Source organism: Schistocerca nitens, chromosome 2 (genome assembly GCF_023898315.1).
Source record: "Schistocerca nitens isolate TAMUIC-IGC-003100 chromosome 2, iqSchNite1.1, whole genome shotgun sequence".
NCBI classification, from domain to species: Eukaryota; Metazoa; Arthropoda; class Insecta; order Orthoptera; family Acrididae; genus Schistocerca; species Schistocerca nitens.
In genome coordinates, this window is record NC_064615.1 from 697,639,959 (window position 1) to 697,664,938 (window position 24,980).

The 24,980-nt window shown below is 43.0% G+C and overlaps 1 protein-coding gene across 1 annotated transcript in view; it reads right to left on the minus strand.

Annotated features, from left to right (window-relative positions):
- LOC126236853 (uncharacterized) overlaps nucleotides 1-24,980 on the minus strand; it is a 130,860-nt gene that overhangs the window by 5,080 nt on the left and 100,800 nt on the right. The window contains exon 2 of the mRNA XM_049946462.1: nucleotides 20,253-20,587. Within this exon, the coding sequence (XP_049802419.1) occupies nucleotides 20,253-20,587 (335 nt within the window). The remainder of the gene's footprint in view (nucleotides 1-20,252; nucleotides 20,588-24,980) is intronic.

The window sequence follows — 24,980 nt, forward strand, 5'->3', positions numbered from 1 at the left end:
CTGTGAAGTAACGCTTGACGATCAGAAGATCGACTGTATGGCTTTTGCGGAAGAGATATCGAGTTTGACTCGAGCAGAGTCACATTTCCTGGCGAGAAAATATTTTCTTCTGTTACCAATGCTCCGGTTCAGGTGAGATATTAATAGAATTATTGTATATAGTATCGTAAATGAAATTTTTTTCGTTAGAAGTGACTTTACGATATTTTAATGCACAGTAGCTGTTGTAAAATACTTTTCTTGTTTTGTTGGGTATCGCCTTTGTTACAAACGTGGTTGTGTTGAATTCGTCAGCGTTTTTATTAACCTATAAACGCTTTTGATATTGTAGGTGTACCGGCCACGGGGAGAGCATATCAGTCCGAAATATCTCGTGGAAAGAGAGAGAAGTGTGCGCTTTTCTGTTGGCGTTTGGGGCTACATCTCGGCTTGGGGAGCTGGGTCCCTATGGCATATTCAGGGGAACCTCAACGGAGAGGCGTATGTTAAAATTTTAGAACATATAATGAAGCCAAGCGCTGAGCTGCTGTATCCTCAAGGAGACATCTATTTCCTGCAGATGTGAACAACAAGTAGCATGAAAGCTGTTTCATAGTTGGCAAATACTGATTCACTCTTTTCCTATGGCCTACAATTTATCGAAGATACCATTATATTCCGTCGTTTGGTAGTCTCTTGATGTTACCGATATCGTTGTTGCATTTTGTTCTGGTCATGATGTCCTGAAAGTAGAGATTCCTCTTCGCCCTCGTAGCCCCTAGTCTCACACGTTGTCCGTAAATACATTGATGAGGATAATGATGTGTATAAAGATGTATTAAATGATTTGCATCTTGCTTCTGTTTATTTTCTCCATTTGCCTTTCTTTGCGTCTCGTAGTGCTTTCAGATTTTTCATTGTTTCCATCCATATTGTCATAGTCACTGTAAACTACTGTTTCTTCCAGAAAGTTCTCTGCTTGATTCCCCAGAGTTATAGAGATGTAAATCCCGTACAGATAATTTTGCGTTGCATTTATGTATTACCTCTTTGATGTGTTTAATTGTTGAAATGTCTTGGCCCTATATGCTAGCTTTGTTATTACGATTCTTCTATTCACTGTTATCGTTAACTAAAGACCACATTCGACGTAGATGAAGAGCTCGACATGATTAACTTTTAGTACCCACTGCTGCGTTGATCTCATTAGTAATTTCCTTCGTTGCCGTCCATTCTATGGTCTGCTTAATGAGATGTTACTTTGACTCTTCTCTTTCATAATGCGTTGGAGGGCACCTGAATGGTCATTTTTATTTTCTGAATTTTCTACTGCTACTACTATTATTAGTATTATTATTATTATTAACTTATTTACATTGTTTAGACACATACAGGATCACATAAGGCCAATTATGATCTGTTGCTGTTATTTTTCTTGTTCTTTGAGAATTCTTTCATCATCTCGCTGTGTTTAGCGCGACGTCCTTCCGTTCATTCTGTCCTAGATATGTTGAGTTTATCTTCTGGTACTGTTTCCCAACGGTGTATTTTATGTCTGAAGACTTTTCGGTTGTCGATGTCTGCGGGTGTGATGTTGGCATTTCTGAGATCAATTTGGACTTAACTGATCCAGACTTGTAGTTTTTAGTTTCCGTATATACATCAACATTTTCTTTGTTAGTAGGCTGTCATCTAATCTCGTGATGTGACTGTAGAAATTCAGTCGTCGTTTGCGGAAATCTGTTTCGATGTTGGAGTATTTTTCTATCACAGTGTGTGGTTTTAGACGATATCCTTCATCTGTGTGTTTTAGCCCATGGATTTTTCGCATGATTTTTCTTTCAGCTTTCTTGATATTCTCGAGGTGCCCTTTGTAAATCAGGTTTATGGTTTCACTGGCACAGAGTGTTTCACGTTTGATAACAGTCGTGTAGTCTCGAATTTTGGTTTTGAAATTCAAGCATTTCTTGTTGTAAATGCCCGCGGTTTTTCCACATGCTTTCCGCATTTTCAGTTTGCGTTTTTTTTGTGCTAATCTTTCTGTACCTGTTGGTTCAATGTTTTCATCTAAGTATTTAAAGTAGTTGACTTGTTTATTGTGCCATATCCTGTGATCAAATTTTGTGTTTTGTGGCCATGAATTCGGTTTTTGAGAAAGAAATTTGTAGTCCAACTTTCTCGGCACATTCTTTGAGGACCTCGATCTGATGAATTGCTGTTTGTTCATCTCCGGAAAGGATTGTAAGATCGTCAGCAAAGGCTAGGCGTGTGACGTCGATGTTATGCTGCTGTCTTCCTGGCCTGGTGGGTCTCCAGATGTTTCTGTTTCTCATTTCTTTTTCCCATTCTTTGACGTCTTTATCTAGGGCGATGTTGGAAAATACTGGGGAGAGGCCATCGCCCTGCCGGCGCCAGTCTTAATGGAAAAGTGTTGTGAGATTTCTCCGTTGAATTTGACTTTGGAAGTTGTGTCTGTTAGGGTTTGTTGGATGCGTCGTCGTGTTTTGTGGTCGAGATTAATTTCTTCGAATACATTAAAAAGGGATTGTCGGTCGATGGAGTCGTAGGCTTTCCTGAAGTCGACAAATGTGCAAATGGTTGAAATACTTCTTATGGCTCGTATTTTCAGTGTGGATTTCAGGTAGTGATCGTGGTCTAAGACATTTCAGTAGTTCTGCTATGATTCCGTCTTCTCCTGACGACTTTTCCGTTCTTGGGTTTTTTTTATGTGGTGCTGGATTTCTGCTTGTATCGGTGGATCGGTATAGGGTTTTATGTATCTTCGGGATATGTGTGGGAATCGTTCGGGTGGTTCGGGGTAGTTAACGAGATCGGAAAAGTAGTATGTCAATTCTTCAGTTTTTTTAGTTAGTGACGGCGAGTTTTCCATTTTGTTTCTTGAAGGTCAAATTTTGTGGTGAGTAACCTTTAATTTTGTCTGCGAAAGTTCTATAGGGTCTGCCGTTGTAGTTTCTGAAATTGTTCTCAACTGATTTCAGCTGTATGGTTTCTCTGATAGTTCAGTTTGTCTGTTTGCGGATGTCTAGGAAGTGTTGTAGGGTTCCTGTCGATATGTTGCTGTTGTGTATTTGGAAGGCGAGTCGGCAATTGATGATGGCTCGATCGCAGCTGAAGTCCAAAAATGGGTGTTTTGCCTTTTTGTAAGTGGGGTTAGTTCTTTGACTTTCTTAATAATTTTGCTCCAGAAGTCAGTCCAGTTGTTCGTCGGTTCTTTTTCCCGTTCTTCTGTGATATTGGTTTATTGAATTTTGGGAGTGTCGAATTTTTGAATGCAGAGATTTTTGAGGTGAATTCTCTTCGAAGAGAATTCACCTCAAAAATCTCTGCATTCAAAAATTCGACACTCCCAAAATTCAATAAACCAATATCACAGAAGAACGGGAAAAAGAACCGACGAACAACTGGACTGACTTACCTGGAAATCCCCGATCCAGCACCTTGGTGAATACCAGATCGACCACGTTGCCATCTCCTACGCCAACTACAGAATCATTCAGGAAATTGAAATTCGACGAGGCACGAACTTTGACTCAGACTAAGTTCGTGCCTCGTCGAATTTCAATTTCCTGAATGATTCTGTAGTTGGCGTAGGAGATGGCAACGTGGTCGATCTGGTATTCACCAAGGTGCTGGATCGGGGATTTCCAGGTTTTCTGTTTTTCTGGTTTCTTCCTAAAGTGGGTAAACATCATTTTGAGGTTGAAGTGTTGTTGGCAAATGTCAATCAGAAGTGTTCCGTTGGTGTTAGTGTTTTGGTGTGCTGAATTTTTACCGACAATTTTTCTATAAGCATTTTCCTGCCCCAAATTGAGCGTTGAAGACCCCCCCCCCCCCCTTAGGATATTCATCATCTTGATGAATTTTGCTCATGGTTTTTTCCAGTCTGTTCCAGAATTTTTCGAAATTTTCGGGCTTTTTCTTATTTTCGATGTTGTTGGGGGCATGTGTATAGTTTTTATTGGCGCTCTGAATGCGCATAGTCATGAGTCGGTTGTCGATGATTGTGATTTCTTTAACAGAGTTGATGATGCATCTGTGTACGAGAAATGCCATGCCGAAGATTGATGCGCATTTCGCTGCCTGTTGTTGTGTTTTGCTCTTGAAGATGCGATAGTTTGCGTAATGCAAGGTTTTATTGTTTCTTGAAAAGCAAGGATGAGAACTTCTTGTTGGTCTATTTCTTGTGGGAGATTATGTAGTTTTCCTGTTTGGATCAATGTATTGATATTTACTGTTCCAATGAATGTTTTCTCTTGTAGGAAAGTTTACCAGAGATCTCCGATATTCTTTGCTGTGCTAGCCTGGACTCCTCAGAATCCGAAAGTCCAGTTGTACGTCTGTCGATGGGCGGGTTGTGTACCACCTGGAGTAAAGGTGAATTTACTTGCAATGTTCGCATTTGTTTGTGTTTCATTAGTTTGGCCTGAATGATACCAGGACCGGATAGGACCAGAGGTTGTTGAAGCCTTTGGAACCAAATGTTTTCAAATTGTTCAAATGGCTCTGAGCACTATGGGACTCAACTGCTGAGGTCATTAGTCCCCTAGAACTTAGAACTAGTTAAACCTAACTAACCTAAGGACATCACAAACATCCATGCCCGAGGCAGGATTCGAACCTGCGACCGTAGCGGTCTTGCGGTTCCAGACTGCAGCGCCTTTAACCTCACGGCCACTTCGGCCGGCCCAAATGTTTTCATCCGAGCTCATTGAGCTAGCAGACGCTGACCAGAGTTCCGGTGCTGGTGACTTTCATTCAGACGTGTCTGTCTGTATTGTGGGTTCAAAGTGCTGAATAGCCATTGAGGATTGTGTTAGTATTTGATCCACCCCAAGTATTTGACTTCCTCGGTACCACCCATATCTGGAAGGCTTTCCCCTGCCACCTGGGGAGGCGCCAGATCGAGGATCTAACAACCTCACACGGGATTATCATCATCATTATTATTATTATTCTTATTATTACAGCATCAGCAAATCCGATCTGGTGTATCTTTCCACCACTGAAACAGATGTGTTTTGTTCGATTCAATGTTTGCATTACAGAAATATAGGTTATAATTACGTTACATTACTGCTAGTAGACATATTCCTCACTTTTTGTTAGACTTCTTTTTCTTAGACAGTTGCTACCTGTTACTCCACCAAAATAATTTATCTGTGCGGCATTGTTGCAATACAGACGTTCAAATTATCCGACTTCTGTAGTTTCAGTTCGATACCAGGTCCTACTAATCGGATTCAGCCAGTCAGTCTTAATGTAGACTTCTGACTACGACTCTCATCATAAGATAGATTCGGTAAACGACATTCCTAATTGGACTGTTGAATCTAGATCACTTATCTATGACAGGGTCTGAATTGTTAAACACTACGGAAAATACTAATACAATGTGGTTATTATAAATACGTTATTTAAATATAAATATATGAAGTTACGAGATAACTATTTATTTACGGGACCACGGCCCCATCCATCAGAGCAGAGCACGGTAAGATTGGTTTCAGGGCCAAGAGAGGTTGAAACTCTTGCTGATTGTTGGACGATCACCCAACATCAACCAGGCATAGAATATGTGGGCAGAGGTAACAAGGTCATTGCCATGTGGACCTACAAATGCAAGCGACCTTTGGACGAATGTAGAAAACGTATGGTAGGAAGTAAACCACCACGCTACACTATCGAGACCATTAGTGGAATCAGTGCCTCGACACCTTCGAGAAATCTTATGTAATGATGGTGAATGGATTGGTTACCAAAAGTATACTCGTCCACAAAACCCACGTGGACACTCATCTGATAATCATTCAAGCTCTGCTTTGTCGCAGCTCTTTAGCACACACGCCCATTTACTTTCAGTCTTCTCCTCACAATTCTTGCAATGTAACGTAACTGAAGAATTTCATCCGCTCGACGCCAACTGAGGAATTAATTGGCGCACGTGTTGTTTAACAGACAGCAGTCGTTAATCTCACTGAAATCAATAACGTGTGTGTGTATGTATGTATGTGTGTGTGTGTGTGTGTGTGTGTGTGTGTGTGTGTGTGTGTGTGTGTGTTAATGCAATATTAGAGAGAGAAGCAACAATAAATACCGCATCAAATATAACTGTTAGCCGGCCGCGGTGGTCTCGCGGTTCTAGGCGCGCAGTCCGGAACCGCGTGACTGCTACGGTCGCAGGTTCGAATCCTGCCTCGGGCATGGATGTGTGTGATGTCCTTAGGTTAGTTAGGTTTAACTAGTTCTAAGTTCTAGGGGAATGATGACCTAAGATGTTAAGTCCCATAGTGCTCAGAGCCATTTGAACCATTTTTGAAATATAACTGTTAAGTATTTTAATGCAATGGCTAGTTAGTAATACAAACCGAATTTTTACTCAACCCATGTCCTGCATATTACGTTATTAACTCCATAATATCGTTAGCAGAGACAGTGCGCTCTTGTGGTCGCGGTTCCCGACAAGTGCAGCGTTTAGCAGTGCCCAATGGCGTCACGATTTGTTTATGTTGGCTGAGCGTGGACACTGCAGCAGACGCTTCTCCATAAACAGAAAGAAATCACCTTCGCTCTGACTGCAGTGAGAGAAGTTAACTACCTGTTGTAATAGTAACCAACGTGAGGCTCTACTCACAGGTGCCATGGAGCAATTGGAAGGGTATTCTGTCATTAGTCATCAGAATATTAACCAGTGATGAAATGTCCACTCTATTTGAATCCCAGGAATATCGGAACCTTCTCACAAAGTAATGTGAGGTGATATCAAAATTTATCCAACACACAAAAATTAACTGCAGAGCTTCCATGCACGCAGTAGTACCACACAAGGAAATATTATATCCTGGAAGCGTATACTTCATTTTCTCCTCTCATATCAACGCCCTTGTTTTAGTCTGAAGTGAGAAAATAAACACAAAATACTAAAGTTTCTGAGAAGCATATAAGTCATTTCCTCTCCCATATCATAGGTTTTGTTTTAGTATGAAGTGAAAAAATAAACAGTTTAGGGTTTCGAAGCGTAATATGACACCAGATTTTTATCGTAGGCCCCATCGGAAACGCAAAAAGCAAGGAGCTCTCTATTCCTTTGCCCAAGAGTCTATTTCCTGTCATGCAATACTACCGCTCGCTGATTCTTACTTAAGGAATTGCGGCCATCAAGTTCTTCAGCAGAATGAGCCTTATGTTATTGTGCTAATTACGGTATGGAAAAAATTGCAACAAGGACGAGTTCCCCTGGAACAGTGAATATATTTGCACATGTCTGTATTGAGCAATGATTGACAGCTGCCAAAACACTTTACAGAATTCATGCGGTGGGCAACACAACTGTGAGTGCACTTAGGACTTCATTCAGTAAGCACAGGAGACGGACGGAAACGTCAGATTAACATCGCTTTCCTAGTCATGTTCAATCCAAAATGAGGTGTTATTAAGATAGGTGGGTGTTCTAGCCATTACACTTTGATAATTTCCATATGAGTATCTCGATAGCCAAACGAACCCGTTAGTGTGAAACCATCGGGAATTGCACTAATATCAAACTCCAAGGACTCGAGACAATACGTGGACTCTTCCCTTCACTGGGTAACCTCTTACTGTTATTTAGGATTCTTTCTGTCCTAGGCCTAATGCAAATGGAACTTCAGGATGCGCTTTCCGCTGTTCTTCACAAACGTCAGCAACTTGCAATCACTGCGCGTAACAACTGTGTGATGATAATGGTACAAAAAAAATGGCTCTGATCACTATGGGACTTAACATCTTAGGTCATCAGTCCCCTAGAACTAAGAACTACTTAAACCTAACTAACCTAAGGACATCGCACACATCCATGCCCGAGGCAGGATTCGAACCTGCGACCGTAGCAGTCCCGCGGTTCCGGACTGAAGCGCCTAGAACCGCACGGCCACCACGGCCGGCGAGAATGGTACAGGTTTTCAGTGGATGTGGTGGTGTTATGCTGTCAAACAGCCTACAGTAACGTTATGGTGGCTCACGTAATCCAGCGCTAAGTCGTCGCTTCTCTTTATCTGGCATCAGCTTGCGTAATCTGATACAACGAACATAGTACTCCATTCACGAGCTGCTAATGATGCAGTATGACTACAGAGATCATCGTAGGCGTATTACACTAATTCTGCAGTAAACTGATTGACCGTCAGTTATGCAGCTGAAATGACTCACTTCACAGGTACTCTGTGTTGCACTTGGCTAAGTAATCAGCTCGCTGCAATCCTGATTCTACTGTTCGTAAATCCTTGCATACTCACCATTCGTTATTTCACAAAATATACGTTACAATCTGATTCTCATGTATGTGACATGGGTTAGCGCCAGCACAAAGCAATGACTAAAGAATGGATGCCGTAGGAGTCCCGTTAAATTGATGGCAAGACAAATGTTCGAAAATCACCTGTATCACCCCAAAAAACAAATGCATCTTAAATACCGAAGGACAGACGTCCACACTGCCAAAGGCGTTGAAATACGGAAATGGCGGCAGATGGATATTTGTGCCTGACAAGGGTTCGAAACTGAACCTCCCACTTACTAGGCAGATGCGCATACCATTGCACTATCGGGACACAACGGCCAACCTGCCTGTAGGACCTATCTACACACGCTCAGACGCAAATTCCCATCTTTGCCACAAACCACATACGCGGTACCCCCCCCCCCCCCCCATTCATTATTCCACTTGCTCGCAGCCACACTGTATTCCCCCGAGGGTTCGGACGATGACGTGCGCCTAACACTGAAAACTTTCGATGACCCATCGAGACCTGAATAATTATACAGGATGTTTCAGGAGGAATAGTAAATGCTGTGGGAGGTGGTAGTGTACACAAATTGCGGAAAAAATGCCATATAGCATGTGTCCAATATTTATTGAATACATACAGCCGGGTTCAATGGATTTTTGTTTCGTTTGTCGGTTCTTATAGGGACCCATTGTCTACACTTGCATGAAAATGAACTTCCAGCGTCATTTGGCTGCAGGAATGAGTATGTTCCTCCTGTATGACTGGGTTCCTGCACATTCTAGTCGTCAGGTGACATATCATCCCAACCTAACACTTCCCGGATGAAGGATCAGTAGATATTGACACGTTTCTTGGCTACCAAGGACCCCTGAACTTATCCCATTGGATTTTTGCCAGTGGGGATGGTTGAAAGGTGAAGTTTACAAAGAAAACGTAAACCCAAGGGCCAATTTGATCTTTCGGATTATGAATAGTGCAGCCCTCATAAACGAACTCAAAGACGACCTCAGAAGAGCTACACGTCGTGTTATCAGGAGAAGTCACAAGTGCATTGTAGTTGATTGGGGAGTTTTTGAAAATCAACTTTGAACGTCATCACTTGCCTTTGCTTTGAGTCTGTTATGGTTACGTACTATCAGCTGTATCACTGTACTCAATAAAAGTGGACACCTTTATAAGGAATATTTTATGCAATTCGTCTATACTACCACCTGCTAGAATATCTAATATTCCTCCTGAAACACCATGTATATGCATATATGTGTGGTGTCTGTTCTTTCGGACATGTCCGAAAAAAAAGACACCGTGAATCCAGGTCAGAACATGGTCTGGCACAAATTTTCACCTGCTGCCGTAGCTGTATTTTAACGCCCCGAGACAGTCTGGACATCTGTCCTTCGATATTTAATTGATTAACTAGCCTGTCTGTTTCGATTCGCAGTATCTGTCCTTACAGACATGTCCGAAACGGACTGGAGCTGCATTAACCTACTCATTTCACTAGATATAGTTGTAATTTTCTTAACAATTCAAGTTTAAAAAGTGACAGCGATTTGGAAAATTTACGTTTGCGAGATGATTACTTTATGTGTTAATTACAGCGCCTCTCATCATTTACTTCGTGGGAAACCTGCTTCTTTCTACCCTATCCTGTACTACAGCAATGAGTGAATGTTCACATTCTTGATACCTCACTGGGTGTGTTACTGCAACTGTAGCCAAAGATTCAAATCGCTCTGGAAAAGTAGATTTCGATCAGATGGTTTTTCTCCTCCTCTACTGTAGTTGAAAACGATCACAACGAAATTAATTATAGGAATCCTACGAAACCCTAGAGTTCATACTGCGATGCTGTGCAGATGAAAAAAGTATTTTCCACAATCTATAGACGACAGATGGAGTTTGTCAGATTCCATTCTCTGACTGCATTATTAATTGTTGGTTCACAGGCACTTTTCTGCCGCTTATTGTACCTATTTTTTGAATGTTGGAGCTGGAAGAATAGAAACGTCATATATTCACCATATGGAATTCACCTTATATCTTCACATTTCGAGCAACGGCAGAATATCCGCCAGAAAAGATGACAACAAGAAGCCAGGCCATGCCTGTCTTCTGGCTGGTGTGCCAATGACAGTGATCTCAATAACAATATTGTATAGTAAAGATATGTTGCCAAATCAACCATATGTTCGAGAAGCTCCAATATTGTCAATCGCATCTGGTGAATACGCTTTGAAGGGTTCGGTCGGATTAAGACACTGAAACACAAATAATACTCGCAGTTATTAATTTAAGACGTTTCGTTTGCACTATGTACATCGATGTATTACACGTAATTACACTCTAGTCCCTAAACGTAGTTACAGATACACGAGCAAGACTCTTTGACAGATAATTAGTATATATCGGCCCTTGCTACCCACAACTTTGAAACGAAGCTATAGTAAGTTCCGCAGTCACTCACAGAACACATCACCTGGTATCCTTCCCGGTAGTATAACTGAAACTTGGCAACAACGTAGAATATTTTTGGCAACTCTGTGACCGACGAGTTACTTCCTTGATGGCACAGAACTATCCTGCTAAATTCACTTGATATTATCGTGTCATTTCAGTTGAATAATGTGAATGATTTTCTCTTGAGATGTGATATGAGGGTATCAGTTAATGATTTTGAGTCCACGAAAGTCGTTCCACACGGGAAATACAACTACTTTCGTCTCTTATGTTGCGATTTATCCGTCATAGTGCCTACTGCGCCAATAAGTAAGATAAGGATGTGGCACCTGTTCGCTAGGTGCGATGTAATGGCCGGCATGGTAGCTCAGCGTGTTCGGTCAGAGGGTTAAGCTACTCTCTGTAACAAAAGAAACTGAGCGAACGGATCAATGAACAACCTAAACGGGTGTCACTGGACATCCGCCACGAATAAATTCAGCGAACAATGTAGAATAAAATGAGATAAAAAAAAATAGGTAATGCGCTTGCCTAACAGGTGCAAGACTCGCTGATCACCAGATTTTTAATTCTCTTGTAGCAGAGCTACAAGCAGGCAGAGAGAAACTCAGTAACAGGATCGTAAGACAGCGCTCGAGCAAAATGCGTCTTGCTACTTTCAGTACCCCTTAGTGTCAAAGCGATAACCTTACGGTACTGCAAAATTCATAATGCCACTTTTGTTTCTACCGACGTATTTTTTGTTGTTGTGAATACATAATTTTATCTACTAACTGCCACATTTTCATAATACTTGACTATTATTTACATGAAGCAAGTACAGACCTTTCTGAAGTCAAAAGACGGTAATATATTACTAATTCGTGTCAAAATAGACACAGTCGTCTTACAGACATTTCATTGCTTATTAAGACACAATGTCGTCGTGATGTTTCTGTAGTATGTTGAATTTAATTTTTGCATTAGTCAGTGAATATTTTAGTTGCGTTTTCCATTAGTTTATTGAACACAACAGTAATCATCAAAGAGAAATTAATCAGCGACAGTATATTCTTTCACAATATCTAAAACAATCTGACAGATCTAAAGTAGTTTACAAATTCTACGCCTGTAGAAACCTACTAGTTCTAACGGTGTCATTAAACCAGAGTTGACTTCCCTATGAATAAAAGAGCCTGTGAGATGACTTCCCTATCAATCTCCTTGATAGTTTTGTTTCTCAAATCAACAGAGTCCGTTATCATGCAGTGGCACACGTAATGTAGTTTTGTTGGTCGATTTTCTTGCACTGTGATCGAAGGGTGTCTCACTTGTTGGCAACAGATCCCAGTTGTGATGGACACACTCTTCCGGAAGAATTCGTAGTGCAAAACACACTTTTGGAGCTGTATCCAGACAGACCCGTACAGGACATGCAACATGTGGTCGTGCATTATCCTGCTTAAATGTAGGACTTCGCAGGGATCGCATGAAGGGTAGAGCCACTGGTCGTGACACATCTGAAATGTAACGTCCACTGTTCAAAGTGTCGTCAGTCTGAACAAGAGGTGACCGAGACGTGTAACCAATGGCACCCCATACCATCAGGCCGGGTGATACGCCAGTATGGCGATGACCAATACACGCTTCAAATGTGCGTTCATCGCGATGTCGCCAAACACGGATCGACCATCGTCATGCTGTAAACAGAATCTGTATTCACCCGAAAAAATGACGTTTTGCCATTTGTGCACCCAGGTTCGTCGTTGAGTACACCATCTCAGGCGCTCCTGTCTGTGATGCAGCGTAAAGGGTAACCGTAGCCATGGTCTCCGAGCTGCTGCAAACATCGTCGAACGGTTCGTGCAGATGGTTGTTGTCTTGCAAACGTCCCCATCTGTTTACTCAGGGATCGAGACGTGGCTGCACGATCCGTTACAGCCATGCGGATAAGATGCCTGTCATCTCGACTGCTAGTGATATGAGGCCGTTGGGATCCAGCACGGCGTTCCGTATTACCCTCCTGAGCCCACCGATTCCATATTCTGCTAACAGCCATTGGATCTCGACCAACGCGAGCAGCAATGTCGCGATACGATAAACCGCAATCGCGATAGGCTACAATCCGACCTTTATCAAAGTCGGAAACGTGGTGGTACGCATTTCTCCTCCTTACACGAGGCATCACAACAACGTTTCACCAGGCAACGCCGGTCAACTGCTGTTTGTGTATGAGAAAGCGGTTGGAAACTTTCGTCAAGTAGCACGTTGTAGGTGTCGCCACCGGCGCCAACCTTGTGTGAATGCTCTGAAAAGCTAATCATTTGCATATCACAGCATCATCTTCCTTTCGGTTAAATTTCGCGTCTGTAGCACGTCATCTTCGTGTTGTAGCAATTTTAATGGCCAGCAGTGTAAAATGCTTGAGCAAGGAGTTATTAGGCCTTCTACTTCTGCTTATACCAACCCCATATTCCTTGTTCCTAAGGATCACGGGCAGGATTTTAGGCCTGTTATTGACTACCGTCGTCTAAACACTAAGGCGTTCCTCGAATCAGTTCCTCTACCTGATCTTCATAAATCTTTTACTTGGTTTTGCCGGGGCTAATTGGTTCACTGTGCTCGATTTGAATCAGGCCTGTTATCAGATTCCCTTAACTGAGGACTGTAAGCACGTTAATGCATTTTGTACTAACTGGAATCTGTTTGAGTTTAACATGGTTCCCTTTGGCTTGGCCACTGGCGCAGCCGTTCTTACTGGTTTGCTGGATAATATTCTTGGAGACTTAAAATTTGTCTGTGTTTATAATTATTTTGACCTCTTAGTGATTTATAGCCTTTCGTTGCAGTAGCATTTGGATCACATCCAGAAGGTTTTTGCTAGATTGCAGGGAGCCAGTTTAACTGTTAAACCCAGTAAGCTGACATTAGACAAACAGCAGGTATCCTTCTTAATTCACCTACTATTAGGCCAGAGCATTCGCTTTGACAAGGAGCGGACTAAGGCAATGAGAGCTCTCCCGCCGCCCCCTGATAAACGTGGGATTGCCGGGTTCATAGGCATGGCAAATTATTTTAGGCGATTTGTTCCTAATTTCGCGCAGTTGGCGGCTCCTTTGAACGAAATGCGCCGGAAGGGGGTGCGTTTTGAATAGGGACCTGCCCAGAAGGCCGCGTTTGAACACATTAAGGCAGCTATAGCCAACCCTCCGGTTCTCGGGGTGCCGGATTTCAATAAAAAATTCATTGTACAAACCGACGCATCTAATGCAGGAATTTCGGCCGTCCTCCTCCAGAAGTTCGAAGTTCAAAGGCAGCCATTAGCGTACGTGTCTCATCGGTTAACCAGTGCCGAACTCAAATATTCGGTTTACGAATGTGAGGCATTGGCGGTCTTGTTTGCGCTGGAGAAGTGCCGCTTTTATCTTGAGCATAGAGTGTTTCAGCTAGAAACCGATAATCAAGCATTAAGCTGGGTATTAGCAAGGCAGCGTAAATGTGGTCGTATCGCCAGGTGGGCAGTACGTGTTTCAGCGTTTGAATTCGAGGTTAAACACATAAAAGGGACTGAGAATATACTTGCAGACGTCCTCAGCCGTATGTTCACCGAACACCCACCTGATGATCGCGTCCAAGGAACGGAGGAAGGCGATCTTAGTTAGGTCGTGTTAGGCGAGATCCCTCATTTGTTTGGTGATGTTGCCGAGCATCAGGGTCAGGACCCCACTTGGGGACCGGTGAGTGAACGCCTGTCGGCTGGGGAATCTTTGAATGGATACGTTATCACGAAAGGCATTTTGTGTAAAAGGGTTGGGCGTGATAAGGAGTTGAAGATCTGTCTACCAGCCACACTGGTGCGTCCGGTTTAACATTACTTTCACGATTCGTTGATTGGCTGGCACTTAGGAACCTATAAGACCTTGCAAAAATGTAAGGAGCATTTGACTTGGCCATCTATGCACCGGGGCGTTCGAGAGATGGTTTCTCGGTGTCGCTTGTGTCGTGTGGCCAAACCTATGAAAGCTCTTCAACAGGGTTTCCTGAGTTCTGAGCGCGAATCCTGCCCCATGCACAAACTTTATATCGATTATGTGGGGCCCTTACCTCGCACCAAGAGAAGCCATCGGTACGTACTGGTTATTATTGACGCGTTTTCGAGGTTTACCTGGCTTCTTCCGAGTCGTAATCTAACATCTGCTACCACTGTCTCGCATGTAACTAACGTTTTTAGTGTTTTTGGGCCCCCTAAGGAAATCGTTACTGATAATGCCCGGCCGTTCTTTCGGCTCCCTTTAAAGCTTTCTGCTTTTCAAAACGGTGTCAAGCACGTGACCACTACGCTGTAGTACCCGCAGGGCTCTTTTGCCGAGAGGGTCAATCGTAATCTCAAATCCGCATTGATTATTTTCCATCATAAGACGCCCAGTAAGTTGTATTCTAGTCTGCCTTAGCTTAGTTTCACCTTCAATACCGCCAGCCATGAGGCTTTGAAGACTTCTCCAGCCTCCTGGATTTGGCTTATCCTGTTAATTCCCCCCTTTCGAACTTATGGGGAAAGCGAGACCTAATCCCTGCGGATATTACCCCTCAGATTGTCAAGGAAAACTGGAATCTTGCCAGGCGCAATATTCTCAGGGCCCACAACGAACAGGTTGAGCGCTATAAACCGTAATCGGACAGTCTTTAGGGGTAAGCCAGGAGACCAGGTGTATGTCCGTAATTATCCTAGCCAAATTAAGTTTGGTTAGACCAATAGTAGGGTTACCCCCGGGTTTATGTTTGAGGGGGGAGGTTGAGCCGTGCGCAGCTCGTGTTCATGACGTTTACCGCTTGACATCTTGTCAATGCGGTTATGGCATCTCGTTTCTTATTCGATCTACTGCCGTCACTAAGTTGCTGGCTTACCTGCCCATGAGTAGCAACAGCAGTACTTATCGATACGAGTACTGTGGTACTATCCTTGGAGCGACCGCTAGTATTCCTGGGTCGCGTTGTGTGGAGTGGAGAGTTGCGAACTGACATCAGGTCGGTTGGGAGCGAACCAGCGAGAAGGTCCGTGCAGTGCGGGGGCGAGCCGGGCCACTGGCGGTGTGCTGCCACTGCCGTATCGAGGAGGGGTAGCTGCGACAGCGACGACTTAGTTGCACACCGTACCCTGGACGTTTAAGTTGAGTGAAGAGTTAACTGCTAATGCAACCTCGACTATTCTGAGATCTAGCCTTTGGTTGGCGGGTTGTTGCTCCCAGGGCCGCTGAGCCTGGCGTCAACGAGTGAAGTGTTTTGAGGTGGTGAAATATTGCAGCCGTCTTTCTCTATTTGTTATTCATCATTGACTTTAGTATTATTCTTATTAGTGAAGTTTAACCATCGGTATTGTCTACCTTGTGGCCGCTAACGCGCCAGTTTCCTGCCCTGGAGGTAGCGTTCTTTTCCGGCGGTGTACTTTTCGTCGTGGTGTTGATGCTGTACGACTGTACGACAAGGCCTCTTGTATTGTACCGTGCATATTTTTTTGGGAGATCTACCTTGGTTCTAGTGTTGGGGTGTTTTCTGAAGACGTAGTGCCGTCTGTCTCTTCGCCCTTGCCTAAAAATATTCCATTGTTGTACCGGTGATCGGACGTTAGTAGGATTGGTTAGTCAGTCGGTCGGCGCTTAAGCTGCCCCTAATTTGAGTTGCTTTCCTGTTACGTGGGTACAACTCTTGGCTGCCTGTCTCACCTTACCTTATGTTTGAGTTACCTTCCCAGGCCGACCCTTGGAACACATGCTGCGAACGTTGTCCTGATTCCTTAGATTGTGATGTTTGTTTGAAGAATATTTGTAATTTTCTAAATATTGTTGGTCTGGCCTTCAGCCGAGCAATAATTTCACTTCTTTGGTGATAAGGCCTTCAACCAGTAAGCTGTTTTTTTGAGCAAACTTGTTTTAAAAGCAAGGGATTTATTTTAAAAGTGCTGTTTGGAATCGTTTCCTGACTTCTAATTCAGGCCTTCAGCCGTTTGTTACTTGAAATTGTTTCTGGCCTTCAGCCCAGGAATAATTTAACTTCTTTTATTATAAGGTCTTCAGCCGTGTTACAGTTTGTTTTAAAACGAAGTATTTATCTTAATATGTGGTATTTGGAACTGTTCTTCGGACTTCTAATTCAGGCCTCCAGCCATTTGTTGTTTGAGGTTACTGTTGGTGGCCTTCAGCCCTAAAATTCTGGAATTTTTTTTTCTGTGATAGGCCTTCAGCCGTCATACAGTCAATTGTGTTTTTTTAAGAAATTGTTTTAAAATTTTAATTTCTTTAAATAAAGTTAACGTTTTTGTTGTGCAGCCGAGAGTAATTGATTACTGCCCCATCCACAATCGTAGCCTTATCCTGCCCCATCCTGAGAATCCAGCTCTCAAATGGCCTAGGCTGAAAGTGTAATCGTGATATAAAGAAAGTGTTACAGTCACACGAGTAAATATGATGTCTTTTAACGAGTTGTAGACCAGCGTAGAGAAATAGCGGACAGCACCGTCGGCTGCTTCCTACGACGAGGGTATTGGAAAGACGGTACAACGCTACGATAAAATTCCTAAGTCCCAGTAGCACTATGTAGAGAAGCAGCTGGAAGGCGTAGCTAACTTCCATATAAAACAATTTTTATTTTCGCAGTAGTTTTTCGGTTCGCGACTGACTGGACGTTAATTGCGAATAGTCATAGTAAAAGTTAATATTAAACAGGAGCGAGTCTGTACACTACTTATAAATAAAGTCACTTGCTGACTTATACTACGCTGAAGGCCCTATGGAACATAAAGAGGAAGATGCGGTTGCAGAGACAAGGAGTAGCCTTTTAAAAGAAGATGTAGATCCGTGTTGTCCTGAAGTAGAAGTCAGTGACTTATTCCTCTTCGATTGAGTAAAGAAACAACTGTGTGGCAGGCATTTGCACAGTGATAACAAGGTGGTTTTCGGTATGGGATGTTTCGTAAACGGCAAACTGCAAGCTGCTACTAGTCTTCGTTGAAAAAAAAAACCAGCCGATTTGAAAGATGAACATGTAGAATATGAACCACGTCTACAGCTCGATATTTCCGTGGTGATATCTAAGACTTCATGACTATCCGTTGTAGTTAACTTGGCGCTAGAAGAAGCAGCATAGAAACAAAAATGTTGAGTGTAATAGGAATGAATAAATGAAAAGATTGGCCTTTTGGCTGCTATGGACGTGTATAAAATTCCTTTTTAACCGTTCCCCAGGGCAGGGGACGTGTATACGCGTGTCTCTTGGGTCTTCCTACAGTGCTATTGAAGTTTGTATGCATCCTGAGACGCCAAACTCGCACTGCTGCAGACTTACTTCTGCGTGTCCGTGAATAAAAAAGTTTAGAGGATTTGTAATAAAATGTAGGTGACTCCTTGCATGCTAACATTTGCAAAAAACCTCTGCTCCATATCTGGAATGATGTATGCAATATGTCGATTTTTATGACAATGTAATATGTGATACATAAGGACGGGAATGTGTGCGTTTTGCAGGACCGTCTGTCTCATATAAAAATCAATAACTCGAGAACGAAATGAGATATCGTTCTGCTCTTAATTTCAAATAAAGTATCATTGCCGTGTCTACATTTCATTCACTGCAACGTATGAGATAAAATCAGCTGTAGGCAAAGTTAATGCAATTTTCAGAGGAATTTGAAATATATAATCACAAATGGTTCAAATGGCTCTGAGCACTATGGGACTCAACTGCTGAGGTCATTAGTCCCCTAGAACTTAGAACTAGTTAAACCTAACTAACCTAAGGACATCACAAACATCCATGCCCGAGGCAGGATTCGAACCTGCGACCGTAGCGGTCTTGCGGTTCCAGACTGCAGCGCCTTTAACCGCACGGCCACTTCGGCCGGCATATAATCACATTCTCAGTAAACCTGACTGCGTACAGAATGATCAACTAGAATTTAAAAATGAAATGTATCTCCAAAATTTCATATTACTCCTATAATTTAAAATGATAGAAATAGTAATTAATTGATAGAGAGGAAGTTTTTCATTAGCATCTCTCAGACCCACAAAATTAAACCATTAATTGTAAAAATTATCTGTGATATGAAGAAATATCTTTGAACTGTCATACACATATCACGTTCTTTGGCACATCAAATTAGCAGCCAATGTACACAAAGTATCCCCTATCTTTTATTTAGTTCAGTTTACTGACCAGCATGGGTTGTAAAGAAAATCAAACCTGTGTCTTACAATATGTAAAGGAGGGCATTTCAATAATCAAGTACAATGTATAGAGCGTACATAAATGTAAAACTATGAAATCACGAAGACTTTTCTTATATTTTAGGACACAACTGTAGAACTTACAGAGAAGTCAACGCTACAATCTGACAGTGGGGTCAGGTCCAAATCCAGTTATTGATTGGCGACTCCATGGCGTGTTCTGTGCATCACAACCAAATAGTGGATAGAATTGGAAGGAAAATCAGCATTGGCCGTATTTTGTTGTTTTATTGTCAGCAAAATCGATTTTCGGTCACTTAGTGACCATCTTCAGTGCTGTAATATACAAATAAAATTGGTAGGCGCTGGTATCAATCTATAACCACAAGCTTAGAGCGATCACATAAACTCCACACTAAGCTTGTGGTTATAGCTTGATACCAGTGCCTACCAATTTTAATTGTATATTACAGCACTGAGGATGGTCACTAAGTGACCGAAAATCGATTTTGCTGACAATAAAACAACAAAATACGGCCAATGATGATTTTCCTTCCAAATCCAGTTATGGTACAATATTTTCTACAGCGCAGTTTACGACATCAGCTGCGGTGTTATCCAACCAGAATGGATAAAGTAATGTGTTTGTGCAATCTTTTTTTTTTTTTTTTTTTTTTTTTTTTTTTTTTTTTTTTTGCAAACTCTTTAAAATTTCGAGCAGTGTTTTCCTTAATTTGATGCAGCGCTTTAAATATGATGCATAATGAAAAGAAATTGAGTTCTTTATCGAACGAAGATACCAGACTGTAGGCCCGCATCTCGTGGTCGTGCGGTAGCGTTCTCGCTTCCCACGCCCGGGTTCCCGGGTTCGATTCCCGGCGGGGTCAGGGATTTTCTCTGCCTCGTGATGGCTGGGTGTTGTGTGCTGTCCTTAGGTTACTTAGGTTTAGGTAGTTCTAAGTTCTAGGGGACTGATGACCATAGATGTTAAGTCCCATAGTGCTCAGAGCCATTTGAACCATTTTTTGAACCAGACTGTAAGGTGTGCAAAAATCAAATTTTTTCACCTAACAGTTTCCTTAAAATCAGGCCTAATAGTTTCCTTAAAATCAGGTGATTATCAGCGCAGGCACCAGCATCTGGCGAGCAGTACAGGTACAACAAAAGCCTGTCTAGCGCGGGATGTAGAGAGGACGTCTGTAGAGTAGTGAAATGGTTAATGACTGAAAAGAACAGGGAAACTTAATGTGAACAGTCTGTACAACCGAAAGTGAGTGGCGCTTTTACTCAGTGCGGCGTTACCCGTGAGACAGTTTAAATGCTTTCTGACCTTTACTGCATTGACATTGTTGACATCGCACTGTGCGCTGGTGTCGACAGCGCTGGCGCTGGGCAGATTCTTGCAGGCGAGTGCTGAGATCGTGTAGGCGGTGCCGTCCACGCTGAAGACGGTGCCGGAGACGCAGGTGGCATTCAGAGTCTGCTCGTTGATCACCTTGAACCCGGAGTCAGGACAAGCGAACAGCAGCTGCGCGCCCTCGCTGACCACGATGTCGCCGCTTGCGTCCGGCGCCAGGAAGCTGCTCAGGTCCCTGTCTGCGGTCGGGTTGAGCAGCAGCGGCTGAGGCGACGGAAAACTCGGAGAGTTTACGTTCACCGAGCACTCTACGGAAAGACGTGCATAGGTGGTCAGTGGCAGCTACCAGTCGCTATATTGGCACGACCAGATTCTGCTAGTCTACAGGGTGTTACAAAAAGGTACGGCCAAACTTTCAGGAAACATTCCTCACACACAAATTAAGAAAATATGTTGTTGTGTGGACATGTGTCTGGAAACGCTTCATTTCCATGTTAGAGCTCATTTTAGTTTCGTCAGTATGTACTGTACTTCCTCGATTCACCGCCAGTTGGCCCAATTGAAGGAAGGTAATGTTCACTTCGGTGCTTGTGTTGACATGCGACTCATTGCTCTACAGTACTAGCATCAAGCACAACAGTACGTAGCATCAACAGGTTAGTGTTCATCAAGAAAGTGGTTTTGCAGTCAGTGCAATGTTTACAAATGCGGAGTTGGCAGATGCCCATTTGATGTATGGATTAGCAAAGGGCAATAGCCGTGGCGCGGTACGTTTGTATCGAGACAGATTTCCAGAACGAAGGTGTCCCGTCAGTAAGACGTTCGAAGCAATTGATCGGCGTCTTAGGGAGCACGGAACATTCCAGCCTATGACTCGCGACTGGGGAAGACCTAGAACGACGAGGACACCTGCAATGGACGAGGCAATTCTTCGTGCAGTTGACGATAACCCTAATGTCAGCGTCAGAGAAGTTGCTGCTGTACAAGGTAACGTTAACCACGTCACTGTATGGAGAGTGCTACGGAGAACCAGTTGTTTCCGTACCATGTACAGCGTGTGCAGGCACTATCAGCAGCTGATTGGCCTCCACGGGCACACTTCTGCGAATGGTTCATCCAACAATGTGTCAATCCTCATTTCAGTGCAAACGTTCTATTTACGGATGAGGCTTCATTCCAACGTCATCAAATTGTAAATTTTCACATTCAACATGTGTGGGCTGACGAGAATCCGCACGCAATTGTGCAATCACGTCATCAACACAGATTTTCTGTGAACGTTTGGGCAGGGATTGTTGGTGATGTCTTGATTGGGCCCCATGTTCTTACACCTACACTCAATGGAGCACGTTATCATAATTTCATACGGGATACTCTACCTGTGCTGCTAGAACATGTGCCTTTACAAGTACGACACAACATGTGGTTCATGCACGATGGAGCTCCTGCACATTTCAGTCGAAGTGTTCGTACGCTTCTCAACAACAGATTCGGTGACCGATGGATTGGTAGAGGCGGACCAATTCCATGGCCTCCACGTTCTCCTGACCTCAACCCTCTTGACTTTCATTTATGGGGGCATTTGAAAGCTCTTGTCTACGCAACCCCGGTACCAAATGTAGAGACTCTTCGTGCTCGTATTGTGGACGGCTGTGATACAATACGCCATTCTCCAGGGCTGCATCAGCGCATCAGGGATTCCATGCGACGGAGGGTAGATGCATGTATCCTCGCTAACGGAGGACATTTTGAACATTTCCTGTAACAAAGTGTTTGAAGCCACGCTGGTACGTTCTGTTGCTGTGTGTTTCCATTCCATGATTAATGTGATTTGAAGTAATAAAATGAGCTCTAACATGGAAAGTAAGCGTTTCCGGACACATGTCCACATAACATATTTTCTTTCTTTGTGTGTGAGGAATGTTTCCTGAAAGTTTGGCCGTACCTTTTTGTAACACCCTGTATAGAGTGCTGCAAAAGGGATAGTAAATGCTCTAGGACGTGGTTAATATAGATTATTTTCAGTGAAAGATTTGTATGACATACGTCCAATTTTTAATGTTAACAGAATACAACCCAAAGAAATATACACTATTTGGTCAAAAGTATCCGGATACCTGGCTGAAAATGACTTACAAGTTCTTGGCGCCTTCCATCGGTAATGCTGGAAATCAATGTGGTGTTGGCCCACCCTTAGCTTCGATGACAACTTCCACTTTCGTAGGCATACGTTCAGTCAAGTGCTGGAGGGTTTCTTGGGGGATGACAGGCCATTCTTCACGGAATACTACACTGAGGAGAGGCATTGATGTCGGTCGGTGACGTGTGGTACGAAGTCGACGATTCAAAACATCCTAAAGGTGTTCTATAGGATTCAGATCAGTGCATCACGGGGATGTTATTGTCGTGTAACCACACCGCAACAGGCCGTGCACTATGAACAGGTGCTCGATAATGTTGAAAGATGCAATCGCCAAACCCGAATTGCTCTTCAAAAGTGGGAAGCAAGAAGGTGCTTAAAACATCAATTTAGACCTGTCCTGTGATAGTTGCACGAAAAACAACAAGGGGTGCAAGCTCCCTCAATAAAAAAATGCAACCACACCATAACGCCACAGCCTCCGAATTTTACTGTTGGCTCTACACACGCTGGCCGATGACGTCCACCGGGCATAAGCCATACCGACACCCTGCCATCGGATCGCCACATTATGTACCGTCATTTGCCACTTCACACAACGTTTTCTCACTGTTCAGCCGTCCAATGTTTACGCTCCTTACACCAAGAGAGACCTCGTTTGGTATTTACCAGCGTAATGTGTGGCTTATGATCAGCCGCTCGACCATGATATCCAAGTTTTCTCACGTCCAGCCTAACTGTCATAGTACTTGCAGTGGATCCTGGTGCAGACTGGAATTCCTGTGTGATGGTCCGGAAAGATTCTGCCTATTACACATTACGATACTCTTCAATTGTCGGTGGTAGGGCAGCCGGTATGCTTTTGTAGTGTACCTGTCCCTTCACGTTTCCATTTCACTATCACATCGGACACAACGGACCTAGAGATGTTTAGGAGTGTGGAAGTCTCACGTATAGACGTATTACACAGGTGACAGCCAATCACCTTTCCACTTTCGAAGTCCGTGAGTTCCACAAAGCGCCCCAGTTTCCTCTCTCACGATGTCTAATGACTACTGAAGTCGCCGATGTGGAGTAGCTGGCAGTAGGTGGCAGCACAATGCACCTATTATGAAAAAGTATGTTTCTGGGGGTGTCCGGATACTTTTGATCACATAGTGTAGAAAGAGTTAGGCAAAGGAAAATGATCTTTGTAAAAATAGTAGAATGGTAATGAAGATTCTTAACTAGTTTTCGCACCGTGTTAGTCTGCGTCATGAGGGGTCTGGGACGATATTACGTCATCACTCTTATCAGTGACGTCATCTCCTTATGACATCATCAAGCCACGCCTAGGGTTCCCCCCTCCTGTCCACTATCTCTAGCCTGTCACAGTCTAGTATTAAAATCAAACAGCCAGTCAAAGTCCAAGATGCGAGAAAAAACTCAGTTGTGTTGTATGACCAACCATGCTTTCCACCCTATCACAGTGGTGTATTGAAATGAGTCATCCAATAAATAAATTTTAAAAAATCCAAGTTGAAGAATTAGCCAAATTCTTCTTGTGGAAAAATTTAAAAAGAAATTGGAAATGGTGGTAAAAGCCCAATTGTGCGTTGTACCTCATGCCCACTCCCCGTCACCCATGGAAAAAAATCACAGTACCATAAAATGAGATGTAGAAATGACGCCAAGTTTCATTATTTCATTGATAATTGTGTATTCCTACATATTTCTGGTGTAATATTAAAATTGTGCATAAAAATAACATCATAGTGAAAGATATGTACTGTATTATTCCCTTGAAGGACAAAGACATTTATACACACATACGTTTCTTTCGCGTAATGTTAAAATCATGCGCAGAAATGGCACCAGTCGAATTATTATCGTGATATTTACATAAAATTACGTAAACACACACACACACACACACACATTAAAAGTATGTCAATTGCCAAAAATGAAGCCAAATACTTTGTGAACTATGTTTTTCTTATTGATTTCAAAACATCGTTTATGAACTGGCTCTCCAGTTTTATCTGTGATTTTCATTGAAAGCTATATATTATTCGCTACGGAATATTGGAACAAGTATCTGAGGACAGTCATGAGAAAGCGAGACACATGGAAGAAAGGTAAGTAAACAGTACACTATCTCAAAAGTAATCACAATAGCTGTTAGTATGCGTGCCCCCTATGAGACAAGACGATCAATGCCTTCATGGAAAAATGTTTGAGGTTACCTACGAAAAACCATAACTGTACCGAGGTGTGCACTTCTTTGTCCGAAGGAAATCGACGGCCACGAACGCCTTTCTTCAGGGCTCCAAACCAATAGTATGGACCCCGTATGGGGAGAGACCGGGACTGCAAGGGGTATGTGTGAGGGCTTCCCAGTGAGACTTGTGCAGTGATACTCGAGAGACCATGTCAACATGTGGGTGGGCATTCTCCTATGCATTGACGCGTATACAAGAAAGTTATGAAAACTGTAACACCCAGAAAGAAGGTTTCTTATGTTTTCAAACACAGGGCGTGGGCTGAACAGTGCAGCACCAGTAAACTAATTTCGTTGGTGT